This window comes from Symphalangus syndactylus, chromosome 21 (genome assembly GCF_028878055.3).
Source record: "Symphalangus syndactylus isolate Jambi chromosome 21, NHGRI_mSymSyn1-v2.1_pri, whole genome shotgun sequence".
Classification (NCBI taxonomy): Eukaryota; Metazoa; Chordata; class Mammalia; order Primates; family Hylobatidae; genus Symphalangus; species Symphalangus syndactylus.
The window spans coordinates 25576379-25590064 of NC_072443.2; the positions used below are offsets into that span (position 1 = coordinate 25576379).

The 13686-nt window shown below is 42.7% G+C and overlaps 1 protein-coding gene across 1 annotated transcript in view; it reads right to left on the reverse strand.

Annotated features, from left to right (window-relative positions):
* ZBTB11 (zinc finger and BTB domain containing 11) overlaps positions 1-13675 on the reverse strand; it is a 31703-nt gene extending 18028 nt beyond the window's left edge. The window contains exons 1-3 of the mRNA XM_055260590.2: positions 9456-13675; positions 4489-4724; positions 3637-3868 (exon numbers count right to left, since the gene is read on the reverse strand). Of these exons, the coding sequence (XP_055116565.1) occupies positions 3637-3868; positions 4489-4724; positions 9456-9765 (778 nt within the window). The 5' untranslated portion in view covers positions 9766-13675. The remainder of the gene's footprint in view (positions 1-3636; positions 3869-4488; positions 4725-9455) is intronic.
* Positions 13676-13686: the final 11 nt, after the last annotated feature.

The window sequence follows — 13686 nt, forward strand, 5'->3', positions numbered from 1 at the left end:
GAACCTATGAAGGATGAACAAACATAAAGAGAAGCCTTAAACTGTGAGATGTTAGGACACAGGCTGAAAAAAACTGAGGGGACTCCCCATTGACATTATCATTATGGTGAATTCAGCCATTCCTAGGAAAGCTAATTCTTTTTTTTTTTTTGAGACGGAGTTTCGCTCTTGTTGCCCAGGCTGCAGTGCAATGGCGCGATCTTGGCTCACTGCAACCTCTGCCTCCCATTTGTTGATAGAAATGTAAATTAGTACACCAGGATGAAAAACACTATGGAAGTGCCTCAAAAAACTAAAAATATAACTACTATATGATCCAGCAATCCCACTGCTGGGTATCTACCCAAAGAAAAGAAATTATATCAAAGAGATACCTGCACCCCATGTTTATTGCAACACTACTCACAATAGCCAAGAAATGAAATCAACCTACATGTTCATCAACAGATGAATAGAAAAAATGTGGTAAATACACACAATGGAATACTATTCAGCCATAAAAAAGAATGAAATCCTGTCATTTGCAGCAACATGATAAACCTGGAGGATATTATGCTAAGTAAGTCAAGGAAAGAAAGATAAATACCAAATGTCCTCACTCATATGGGGGAGCCAAAAAAAAAACTTAGATCATCCAAGTAGAGAGAAGAGTTATGGTTATTAGAAGATGGGCAGGGTGACAGGAAGGGAGTATAGGAGGAGGTTGATTGATACAAAATTACAGCTAGATAGATAGAAGGAACAACTTCTAGTGTTCTATAGCACTGCAGGGTATATAGTTAACAACAGTTTATGGTATATGTTAAAAAAGCTACAAGAGGCCTGGCATGGTGGCTCACCCCCTGTAATCTCAGCACTTTGAGAGACTGAGGCTGGAAGAGTCCAGGAGTTCAAGGCCAGCCTGGGCAACAAAGAGACTCCATCTCTATAAACAAACAAATGAAAAAATTAGTTGGACAAGGTGGTGTGCACCTGTGGTCCCACCTACACGGGAGACTGAAGCAGGAAAATTGCTTGAGCCCAAAAATTGCTTGAGTTCATGACTGCACCACTGCACTCTAGCCTAGGGTGACAGAATGAGACTCTGTCAAAAAAAAAAAAAAAAAGGGCTGAAAGAATTTTGAATGTTTTCAACACAAAGAAAGGTAAATGTTTGAGGTGATAGGTATATCCTAATTACCCTCATTTGATCATTACTAATTGTATACATGTACCAAAATATCATTTTGTACACCATAAATATGTACAACTATTACATGTCAACTAAAAATAAAAGGAGCGAGCCTCTCTGAACCTATTCTGTTTCAGGGACTATCCGAAAATAAATAAAAGGGAAAAATCATTCAGAGGGCAAATTTTTCTTTTTTTTTTACAATTCAAAAACTTTATAAAAATATCCTCTCTCTCAAATGAAATGGACAATTATAACAGAAGGAAAAATTATGGTGGGGACTTCAACATCTAGGGGTATGGCTGACTAAGATACCGTAAATGACACACTTAAGATAAAATTTTTTTTTGTGGTTAAGACAGGGTCTTGCTCTGTTGCCCAGGCTGGAGCGCACTGGTGTGGTCTCGGCTCACTGCAACCTCCGCCTCCTGGGGTCAAGTGATCCTCCTACCTCAGCCTCCAAAGTAGCTGGGACTACAGGCATGTGACACCATGCCTGGTGAATTTTTGTAAATTTTGGTAGCCACAGGGTTTCACCATGTTGTCCAGGATGGTCTCGAACTTCTGAGCTCAAGCAATCCACCTGCCTCAAAGCTTTGAAAAGCTTTGGGATTATCGGTGTGAGCCATTGTGCCCACCTTATCTACTTAATATTTAAATCAAACATTTTTAAAATAATGTCTATTTCACCTATGATTGACTTACATAATATTTGCTGAACAATATACAAAAATATGCATATGGAATGAAGATTAAATGATGTATTATGTTGGAATATTAGCATGCTGTGCCGTAATTTTTTTCAGACAGACATTTCATTTGCTATAAACTGCTGAGAAACCAGAAAAGAGCAACACTCATGCTTTCAGATGCATGAAATATAGGGAAAAAATTCCAAAGCAAACATATCAAAAGAATAACCTGTGATGGGTTTTTATATTCAGATGGCTCAGTGTAAGACGTATTTTGTCCTTTGAGTCACAAAACCCAGAAAAAAAAAACAAATACCACTAATCTAGAATGTAATGCCAACTCTAAGCTCCAAAAAGTTTTTGCTCATATGTACACCCCACGAGCCTAGGCTAGTTCTTTGCATGCAGTGGATGCTTAATAAATATTTATTTATATAGAGAAAGCTATTAGTGCTTTTTTTTTTTTTTTTTTTTTTTTTGTCTGAGATGGAGTTTTGCTCTTGTCGCCCAGGCTGGAGTGCAATGGCGTGATCTCAGCCCACCGCAACCTCTACCTGCCGGATTCAAGCGATTCTCCTGCCTCAGCCTCCCGAGTAGCTGGGATTACAGGCACGCGCCACCATGCCCAACTAATTTTGCATTTTTAGTAGAGACAGGGTTTCTCCGTGTTGGTCAGGCTGGTCTTGAACCCATGACCTCAGGTGATCCGCCTGCCTCAGCCTCCCAAAGTGCTGGGATTACAGGCATGAGCCACTGCGCCCGGCCATTATTATTGCTTTCTATAAACATAAAGCCACTGCTAAGGAAAAATGTATCTTCCCAGAAGAGGTTAAGACTAAAAACAATAAAGCATAAAAGGATCAGTGGTTAAATAATTAAGAATTTACATACCTGGATAAAGTCACTTTTTTGTTTCAAAAAGGAAAAAATATTTCAAAGTGATTTAAGTAATTCAAAAGTTATAGCAAGTTTTATATTAGAAAATGTATAAATAATGCTACTTATTTTAATTCTTCCTAAATTTTCATTTGTTGACTCATAAGCCAATATATAAATTCTAGTGAAGCCAAAAGAAAGTCGAACTATTTATTTACAACAATAATATGATACAAACAAAAAACAAACCTGGAATTTTGACTTTTCTATATTGATAATTCGATTATTGAACTTAATAAACTCTAAGGATTAATCTTTAATAAACAAAAGACTTATAAAATACTCTATAATTACATGTCCCACAAAGTAAGACATAAAAAGTCAATTTTTATTTACTTTTTATTTTTAGAGGCAGGGTCTTGTTATATTGCCCAGTCTGGAGAGCAGTGGGTATTCACAGGTACAATGACACACCACAGCCTGGAACTCCTGACCTTAAGCGATCCTCACATCCCAGCCTCCCGAGTAGGTGGGACTACAGGCGTGCACTACCACACCTAGCTTAAACAATCAATTTTTAAATAACATATTCATTTAATGTAATAATTTTGTTGCACTTATGGATTTCACTCAAACTCTTTTTAACGGTTTAAATCCCAGAAATTCTTTTTCTGCTATAATTGTCTCACTTAAGACATAGTGAAAGGAAATGACACCCTTTTCCATAACTCTACCACAGAAATCTTGCTGAAAAGAACCTTTTCACTACAGATTACTCTACTGCTGTCAGTGGGCTTCTCTTACTTTGGCATAAAGTCTGTGTGTGGAAGACACACATATCTCCCTCTTCTAGAATGTCATTACAAACAAAAAGCAAGAGTAATAGAAAACCCTTACCAGAAAGATCCACCACAGCCTCATGACTGGAAACAGCTCCTTTCTCAATAAAAAGATCTCGAAAATACTCGCTATTTGCTGACAAAACAGATTTATGAGCTTTGTACTCTTCTCCTTCAATTAACAAAGTAACATCACAGAACTGGTTGGAAAGTCTCTGTTCGTTCAGCTGTTTTAAGACAGCCTGACAATGTTTTGGAGAAGAACGTTTTACCACTCCTTTGGTGTCAACCTGTCAAAATAAGTTTGAGAGCAGGAGTAATATATTACCTGTATTTTTTTACCCTTAACAAACTTTAAAACAAGACACATTACATATTACCTTTTTACCAGGTATGAATAATTTGATATTTTCTTTGTTACCTATTTAAATTAAAAGATATGTTGTCCTATCCTATCTTCTGCTATGTTCATTGTACCTCACCTAATGAAAATCTGTATCCCACTTCTGGCTGCCTCTTCTTACTGATCAGAAATATGATGATGTATGAAACTGATGCAGGTGAAAAACCAAGACCTAGCCAGATTAATTTTACCTTGGGGCATAAACCCAGAGACTGCTTGCAGAAATGTAAATCTGTCTACTTGTACCAATATATCATCATAAAAGAAGGGAGGGAGGATAATTAACAACAAACCAACAGGTAATTATTAATAAGTTCATTCTGAAAAAATAACAGGAACATTTATGATAAATGAAGAGGCAGTTCAGCTTATATAACAACACAGTACATTGCCATTTTGTCTTGTTCAATAAGCAGTCTTAGTGGTTTGAGAAAAATAAGTCACCAAGGCTGCAAATACTAGTACACTAGTTACAAATCTTAAAGCTGACTGGAGAGTACCACTTACAAACACAAGTTCATGTTTGGATACTGGCTTCTTTTTTGCAGGCTTGGACGCTGTAGTTGGAGATGAAGTAAAGTTGCTCAGGTCATCTTCTGATTCATTACTTTCTTCTCCAGATTCAAGGTCTAGTCCCAATTCTTCCAACATTTCTGAAACATCTGATATTGGACGGGATCGATCTAGTTTCTCCTGGCATTTGCTACACTGTTTAATGTAATCTTTGACTTGCTTCAATATACCTACAATGAAAATATTAAGAAGTCAAATTTAATACTGTTAACTGAAAACAAAAGATTATTTAGTCTGTGTACATAAACATGTTTCAGTACACATGTGCAGACACTCATATCCCATAAAATATGTAGAGTTGATTAGAATGCAAAATATACTGATTTTTCCAAAAAATATAGGTCATAAATGATGTTCTCATGCTGAGGTAATGTTTTTTTATTTATTCCCAGTTATTTGTTTCTCCAATCATAAGACGACTAGCTCCACCCATTTTCATGTGAGTTGCAATGTTTTCATGCAAGAGAAACTATATGAAACTGCCAATATTCACCTGTTTTTGACCTACACAAATTAACAATTTAGGGCATGATGGCACACGCCTGTAATCCCAGCTACTCTGGAGGCTGAGGCAGGAGACTCACTTGTAACTCGGGAGGCGGAGGTTGCAGTGAGCTGAGATTGTGCCACTGCACTCCAGCCTGGGCGACAGAGCGAGACTCTGTCTCAAAACAAAACCAAACAAATTAACAATTTAATATGGCTCAAGCTAATACTTCTCCACTCCAGTGACATTAGGCTTGATCATGTGATTTGATTTGCACACATGTGATGTGTACCATATCTGAACAGAACCTTAAGAGGTACTGAGTATTTTGCACCAGTTCTCTGATCTTTGTCCCCTCTCACAAAGAATAGCATCTCCCAGAGGGATGTTGTTCTTAAACCTGAATTTCAGATGAAAAAAGCTGAAACCAATCTGTAGCCTGGAACAGGACTACTACAAAACTTGTAATGAAAGTTTAAAATAAATCTTTTGTTTTTGAAAGTTATGAGATTTTAGGGTTGTGTGAAATAATAGCATATACAATCTAACAAAAGTTGATTATATACAAGCCACTCACAAAAGATTTTGGATTTCAACTTCCAGCTCCTGGCATGCTGGTGTAGGGGTGAGGGGGCAGGGATAAGGCTTTATGTATATATTCACATATACACACACCCCACTATCATCCTTGTAAGAGAACAATTAATTCCCATTCTATACAAGAGGAAAATAAAGCTCTAAGAGGTATGTAACTTGTCCAAAGTCACATCTAGTAAAATAGCGCAGAGCTAGGCCTCCAGAAATCATGGGATTTTTGGTATATTATTCTACTTAAACGAGGGCATGCTTGTCCATTCCTAGGGCAGAAAGTTACCCCCAAATCTTCAAATAAGTACAAATGAAAAGGTTATTAGGTAAAATGATGGAGGTATAGAGAATATTCCTGAAAAGTGTTTTAAAATGCCAAATTATACAAACCTCCTTACATTTTTTTTTTTTTTTTTTTGAGATGGAGTCTCTTTCTGTTGCCCAGGCTGGGAGTGCAGTGGTGGGATCTCGGCTCACTGCAACCTCCACCTCCCAGGTTCAAGCGATTCTCCCACCTCAGCCTCCTGAGTAGCTGGGATTACAGGAGCCCGCCACCACACCCGCTTAATTTTTTGTATTTTTAGTAGAGATGGGGTTTCACTATTTTGGCCAGGCTGGTCTCAAACTCCTGACGTCAAGAGATCTGCCCGCCGTGGCCTCCCAAAGTGCTGGGATTACTGGCATGCGCCACCTTGCCTGGCCACCAAGTTCCTTATACTTTCAATCTTCAAATAGTATTCAAGCAATATTTTCCAAATTGTATTATGTCCCACACTGATTATAAAAGTATACACTGAAGTCATAAATTCAGAAAAATTTTAGCTATATACAATTGACATTATCATATTAGAACCTCTGACTTCTACGGTGAAGAAACCTGTTTGACCTAGAAATTTGCCAAATTTACTGATTCACAGAGACTTTTTTTTTTTTTTTCCAGAACATAAACAATGGGGCTTGGGGCGTGGCTCATGCACTTTGGGAGGCTGAGGTGGGCGGACCATTTGAGGTGAGGAGTAAGCCTGGCCAACAGAGCAAAACCCCGTCTCTACTAAAAATATAAAAACTAGCTAGGTGTGGAGGCATGCGCCTGTAGTCCCAGCTACTCCGGAGGCTGAGGCACCAGAATCGCATGAGCCTGGGAGGCGAAGGCTACAGTGAGCCGAGATCGCACCACTGTGCTCCGGCCTGGGTGACAGAACAAGACTCTGTCTCAAAAAGAAAAAAAAAAAAAGAAAGAAAAGAAAAAAGAAAAAGAAAGGAACAATGGGTTCGAGTTAAATATGACTTTATCAAAAAAGCATTTATATGAGTGTAGATTTAGAGACCAAAAGAGGTTGTATTGGCCGGGCGCTGTGGCTTACACCTGTAATTACAGCACTTTGGGAGGTCGAGGTCAGCAGATCACCTGAGGTCAGGAGTTCGAGCCCAGCCTGGCCAACATGGTGAAATCCCGTCGCTACTAAAAATAGAAAAATTAGCTGGGCTTGGTGGCGGGCACCTGTAATCCCAGCTACCCTGGAGACTGAGGCACGAGAATCGCTTGAACCCGGGAGGCGGAGTTGCAGTGAGCCGATATTGCGCCACTGCACTCCAGCCTGGGCAACAGAGTGACTCTGTCTCAATAAATAAATAAATAAATAAATAAATAAACATCGTCTCAGGTTTTTGCCTTTTAAGACACTGCACACTAAAAAAAAAAAAAAACAAAACTGGATTAGAATCACTCACAGATAATGAACTTAGAAAAGAAAAATTCTGAACATAAAATACCACATAACACTGGGTTAAGAAAAGTGTGAGATCAGGCCGGGCGAGGTGGCTCACGCCTGTAATCCCAGCACTGTGGGAGGCCGAGGCGGGCGGACCACGAGGTCAGGAGATCGAGACCATCCTGGCCAACATGGTGAAACCCCGTCTCTACTAAAAATACAAAAAATTAGCCGGGCGCGGTGGCAGGCGCCTGTAGTCCCAGCTACTCGCCGGGGCTGAGGCAGGAGAATGGCGTAAACCCGGGAGGCAGAGCTTGCAGTGAGCCGAGATCGCGCCACTGCGCTCTAGCCTGGGTGCTCAAAAAAGAAAAAAAAAAAAAAAAAAAGAAAAGTGTGAGATCACAAAGGTCAGCTGTGTGACTTTTGTTGTGTTATTTAACATCCTAGTGCTTTTAGTTTTTTCATCTGTAAAACAGATAGAGGCTGAAATGGGAGGATCATCTGAGCCTAGGAGGTCGAGGCTACAGTGAGCTGTGATCGTGTCACTGCACCAAGCAAGCCCCCCTACACTCTGTCTCCAAAAAAGGGAGATAAGTATTAAGGTTTTATGAAGGTTAAATAAATGCCAAGTGCTAATGACTACATCCTGCATATATAAGCTTTATCAGTGTTACCTATAGTTATAATTATCTTTAACAAATCCTGAAGTATTAAATCTGAGACACTTGTTCAACTAACTAATGTCTACCCAAACCCATCCAAACAAAATGCACTGATTACTTCATTACCTCATAATTTAACCTTCCCATTTGTCTGTCCTTATAGGAATTTAATTCAGATATTGGTTTAAAGTGGAAAATAATTGAAGAATTTGATTATCCAATAGTTCGTAAACGAATAAACTTGATGACGTTTATAAACCGAAAAGAACCTTAGGAACTATTCAGTAATTTCCTTATTCACAGACGAAGTAACCAACACTTGAATGAATTAACTTTTCCGTAGCCATATGCAGAGTGACAGCACTGTTCCTAACAAAATTTCTTAAATGGGACTGTGAACTATTACTAATTCTGACAGTTTGAATATTAATTAACTGTGGAGAGTGAAGATGGTTAAGAAGCTAAGGGCACTTGCTCTCCTCCCCTACAACTGGTTCCCAAGGAGTCAAGTTAACTTTAGAGCTGTATTTTTGACAATCAAAAAGTCACAGTAATCATACCTTTTCTGCGTTTATACAATGCTACACAGTTCCCAAACGCGTTTTTCACATCATTAAGGGAAAGATTATTAAAACATTCAGAGCTACGAATATCAAGCTGGGCGCCGTGGCTCATGCCTGAAATCCCAACACTTTGGGAGGCCGAGGCAGGAGGATCGCTTGAGGCCAGATGGAGACCAACCTGGGGAACGTGGCAAGACCCGTGTCTACTCAAACAAACCCCACCCCCCCCCCCCCCCGGCAAAACCAAACAGAGTATCTGATATCTTTTACATTTAATTCTTGTTCTTAAAAAAAAAACGCTCAAGGCGATTTCTCAATCACTCATCACTTCTGCAAATAATTGTATTATTCCTTATTCACGCGGTAGCGGCAAAATTTGAGAAACACTAGCGAATGTGTCCAGAGCAGCTCATACTCGCTCGCCAAAACCCAAGCGCAGCACTAAAGAAACGGGAGACCCGGCTTCGGGTGACTCGTCCCTTCCTCCAAACGTCAGCACAGTTGAAAACGTGCACCCCGCAGCCTCCACTGCCACGAGCCAAACGCCACCTCCGGAGGGCCATGACCTCAGCCTCAAGGGGCCGCCAAAGGAGGCGGACCTGGCGCAGCCCAGGCGTCCGGCCCCTCCCCGCGGATGGCCCGGCCTCCGGGGAAGCCCCCTTGGTCCCACCCAGGGCCAGGGCCCGCCCCCAGCTTCGCCGGCCTCCTTCCTGTGGGAAGTGCGGCTCCTTTCGCGTCCCCCACCCTCTCGGCTCCGCCTGGCAGCAGCTCAGCCGCCCAGAGGCGTCCGAGACCCTCCGACTCGTGGATGCGCAAACAGGCCTCGCCAGCGAGTCTTGCCCAGGCAACGAGTCGCCAGCCCGCCCCCTCGCCGCGGTCCAGGTCTCACCTCGCCACCAGTACGTCTTGGACAGGTAGTGCCAGGTCTGATGCCGGGTGTGGTGAGTGCCGCCGGGACCCAGGTGCGCCGCCTCGATGAGGTCCCGGCGTCTCTCCGGCTGCAGCACCACCTCCAGCTCCGCGAAGGTCTTGCGGTGCCGCTGCCGCCGCTGGTAATACAGAGTCCCGCCGCGCACCACGTAGCAGGCGGCAGCTTTTCGGATTTTACGCTTGACATTGCCCTCGGTGCCCGGCGCGTACGGCTCGCGCTCGTTCGTCAGGTAACGCAGGATGGCCCGGTAGCTTTCCTCGCTTGACATCGCGGACCGCGGCTCCCTGAAGGCGCCTGTCGGGGACAGGTGAGGAAAACGGCGCACTACCTACGGGCGGCTGCAGGAGGAGCGGCGGCACCGTAGGGAGAAACGGCTGCGCCTTTGGCGAGCGTTCTTCGACGGCTCCCTTAGTCCGAAGGAAAAGCGGACGAGTTGGTAACCAGGGGGAACTGCACTTCCCCAGCGCGCGGGATCCGCTGGCGACTGACAAAATGGCTGCTGCACCACCGGTAGTGACGCAAGCCAAGGGCGGGGACTGAGCCCTGATTGGAGCGCACTCGGTTTCTGGCTTGATGGAGCCGATCCAGTGACGTCAGGACTGCGGGTGGACATTTTGGAAGCGGGTAGACCCTTCATTGTAGTTCGAAGGGTCTTTAGGCAGACATCTTAAGTCCTGGCAGTTTCTCTTTTCATTTTTCCCTTTTCCACGGTTTCTAAGGAGCCACGTGTAGGGGGAGCTGGTGGACAGTTGTGAGTTCATCCGAGACATTCAAAGGGGTAAAGGAGTTCGTTTTTACGTTTACCTTGAGACTCCCGACATCATAAAAGCATATTTTGAGGCTTTTGGAAAAATATTAGTCTCTTGACACGGGACCAGAGACAGCCCATTCACATGGAAATTTAGATTCCAGTTAACAGTTATAAAATTTTCAGTGCCTCCCTCAGTGATGAGTTATCGTTTCTAAACTTGCACCTACTAGCTCCAGACTACTCAAGGAAGAGTCGAGACTTTTCTGGAACGATCAGCATATATAGTCAATCTTATTGCGAGTGGAAAAGGGGGTCGGTAACACTGTTTTAAAGCTTTATTTACATATATTTTTACACAAACGTAGGGGAAAAGGTTCTCCATTTTGCACCAAATATATATAAGGGCACAAGAAGGGGAGCGGACTTGAGCTGCGTCTCCCAGTGCGTGCTGAGGATGCTAATACAGATATTTAGCTGGTAATCCCGGAGCAGCGACCCGGGGCAGCGATCCCGGTCACCCTTTCCTGGGACGAATCTGCAGCGCTCACGGGAGCCCAGGGCTGACATTCCTCCTCGGGGACTGGGGTTGGACACTGTTGCCGCTTTGCTAAAGCCAGAACATTTCAGGCCGAGGGCTCCAGCTTCAGACACGGCCTAGTACACTTATCCACCAGGGGATCTGTAGTCTCTGGGTGAGGCCCGTTGACGCTTGTAGAAGTAGCTGAGGGGCAGACGGTTGAATACAATAGGCTCGAAAACAATCATACACCCAGCCTCTGGTGTTAGGGGCGTGTTTTTATGTGTGTGCACACGCAGTAATTCCCAGATGGCCCGGACATCCTTGAAAGGTTCCAGGTGCGGGGACATGAGCTCTCAAGGCCCAGAAGAAAAAAGAAACTATCAGGCTTGGGATCTACTTAGTTGCTGAGTTTGCCACTGTAGCTCAAAGGAGGAATTTAAAAATGGAGATGTACCTCTTCCCTCATGGGGTGGGGCAGTGAGAGCAGAAGACGAAAATGCACCCTCTGCGCACCCAGGAAGCTCGTCTACATGTCAGGCCAGCCCCACTCTCCTGTCATACTGTCTTTAAATATTTTGGCCGGGCGCGGTGACTCACGCCTGTAATCCCAGCACTTTGGGAGGCCGAGGCGGGCAAATCACCAGGTCAGGAGATTGAGACCATCCTGGCTAACACGGTGAAACCCTGTCTCTACTAAAAATATGAAAATTAGCTGGGCATGGTGGCATGCGCCTGAAGTCCCACCTACTTCGGAGGCTGAGGCAGGAGAATCGCTTGAACCCGGGAAGCGGAGGTTGAAGCGAGCTGAGATTGTGCCACTGTATTCCAGCCTGGTTGACAGAGGGAGACTCCGTCTCAAAAAAAATTAAAAAACTAAACATTTTAAGTTAATTGGTATTTAATATTAAACATTTAATATATTAAGTGAATACATTCAAATCTGTAAACAATACAGCTAGGTTGTAGAAGAGTTAAAAAGAATCCCTCCACTCGGTTCTTGCCCAAACACCACCCGTAAGCACTGAGAAGCCTACTGATGCACGCATTATCCTTTGGGCCAATAGAAACAAACGTTTTAATAAAATGCTTTCCCAGTGGTCAAATTGTCTTCCTGAGTAAAGCTAAACTTGCTGTAGTGAGAACAGGTAGTGTTTATTTCTAGCTTCTTCTGGGTCCCAGGTTACTTAAGACTCAAGGGTAATGACAATAGGCAGCTCCACTTTATTAAAAGCCAACATTTAGCCCAGAAAAGCAATACTTTAAGGGGACATTTTATTCTCCAAAAATTAGCAAGCATAGCTTTACATTCAAGTTGGGTATAATGACTTTATTTTTCCAGTAATTCCCTAAATAAAACATTATTACAAAAAACTGACTCTTCCCCATGCAAAATCTTAACATTTTGCTTTTATGAGCAAAAGCCTGTATTTTATGTATTTCTTATAATTTAGTTTACATTTTCAGGTTCTCAAAAGGACTTACTCATTTTACCTGTAACACTTGGACGTCTGAATGTAATATGCACTAGAAAAAAAAATTCTATCACCTTGGATAGGATAGTGATGGAGGAAAATGTTGACATTGACTATATACCCTCACCTAGTATTCTGTGTAAAATCATGTTTCCCTAAAGAGGACTGTGATTTGTCCACTTGTATCCTTGCAACTTGGCACAGGTTGGCAGGTAAAAATGACCTTTCTGTAGAAGTAGAAGCCTATTCTTCACATGCAAGTTTTGATTTCTATTTTATCAATCTTAAATATATAACTCTCAGGCTGGGCATGGTGGTGCACGCCTGTAATCCCAGCACTTTGGGAGGCTGAGGCAGGCAGATCACCTGAGGTCGGGAGTTCGAGACCAGCCTGACCAACGTGAAGAAACCGTCTCTACTAAAAATACAAAATTAGCCGGGCATGGTGGCACGTGCCTGTAATCCCAGCTACTCGGGAGGCTGAGGCAGGAGAATCGCTTGAACCCAGGAGGCGGAAGCTGCGGTGAGCCGAGATCGTGCCATTGCACCCCAGCCTGGGCAACAAGAGAGACTCCATCTCAAAATCTCTTGAATATGTTTATTCAGACATTTTTGTAATTTCACACAGCTCTGGCAAACCCCCAGCTCAACAAACTACTCTGGGAATTTAGCTAAGGATACTCTTTATTCAAGCAGCAGTGCTTTTCATTTAGACATTACTTTCTGAAAGCAAGAGTGGATTAATACAGCTGATAGTTTTTAGCACCTTCAGCTATTAGCAAATGGTAGGCGAGATACCAATGACTACAAGGAAACCAATATAAACTAAATTTGTCTATCATGGGAAAAGGTAATTTAACAAGAAAATCACTTAAAAAGTACTTTTGTTTTTTGATATAGGGTCTTGCTGTTACCCAGGCTAGAGTGCAGTGGCACGATTTCAGCTCACTGCAGCCCCGACCTCCCTGGCTCAAGCGATCCTCTACCTTCCACACTCCCAGCTTCCCAGCTGGGACTATATACACTCTCCACCATGCCTGGCTCACTTTTGTATGTTTTTGTAGAGATGGGGTCACTCAGGTTGGTCTTGAACTCCTGAGCTCAAGTGATCACCTGGCTTTGGTCTTAGAAATGCTGGGATTACAGGCGTGAGATACTGCACCAGCAACATCCTAATACTTACAGCAATGTAACCAAAAAGTTAAGGCAATGAAGTTTTTATAATGTGCCCTATATACCCTAGCCAAGCCAAGGTAGCATCTGACCATACTCATCTTCTTACAACATTTTGCTTAACCTCTCTCCAAGGAAGAAGCTTACTTTATAGGATGCAGTATTCCTGAGCAATAGACTTTTTAATAAAATACCTATGTCTTACATTCTTTACTAGTTCACCTGTGACCATGTAAAGTCCAACATGCCTGTTATAAGAAAAAAAGATCCAGC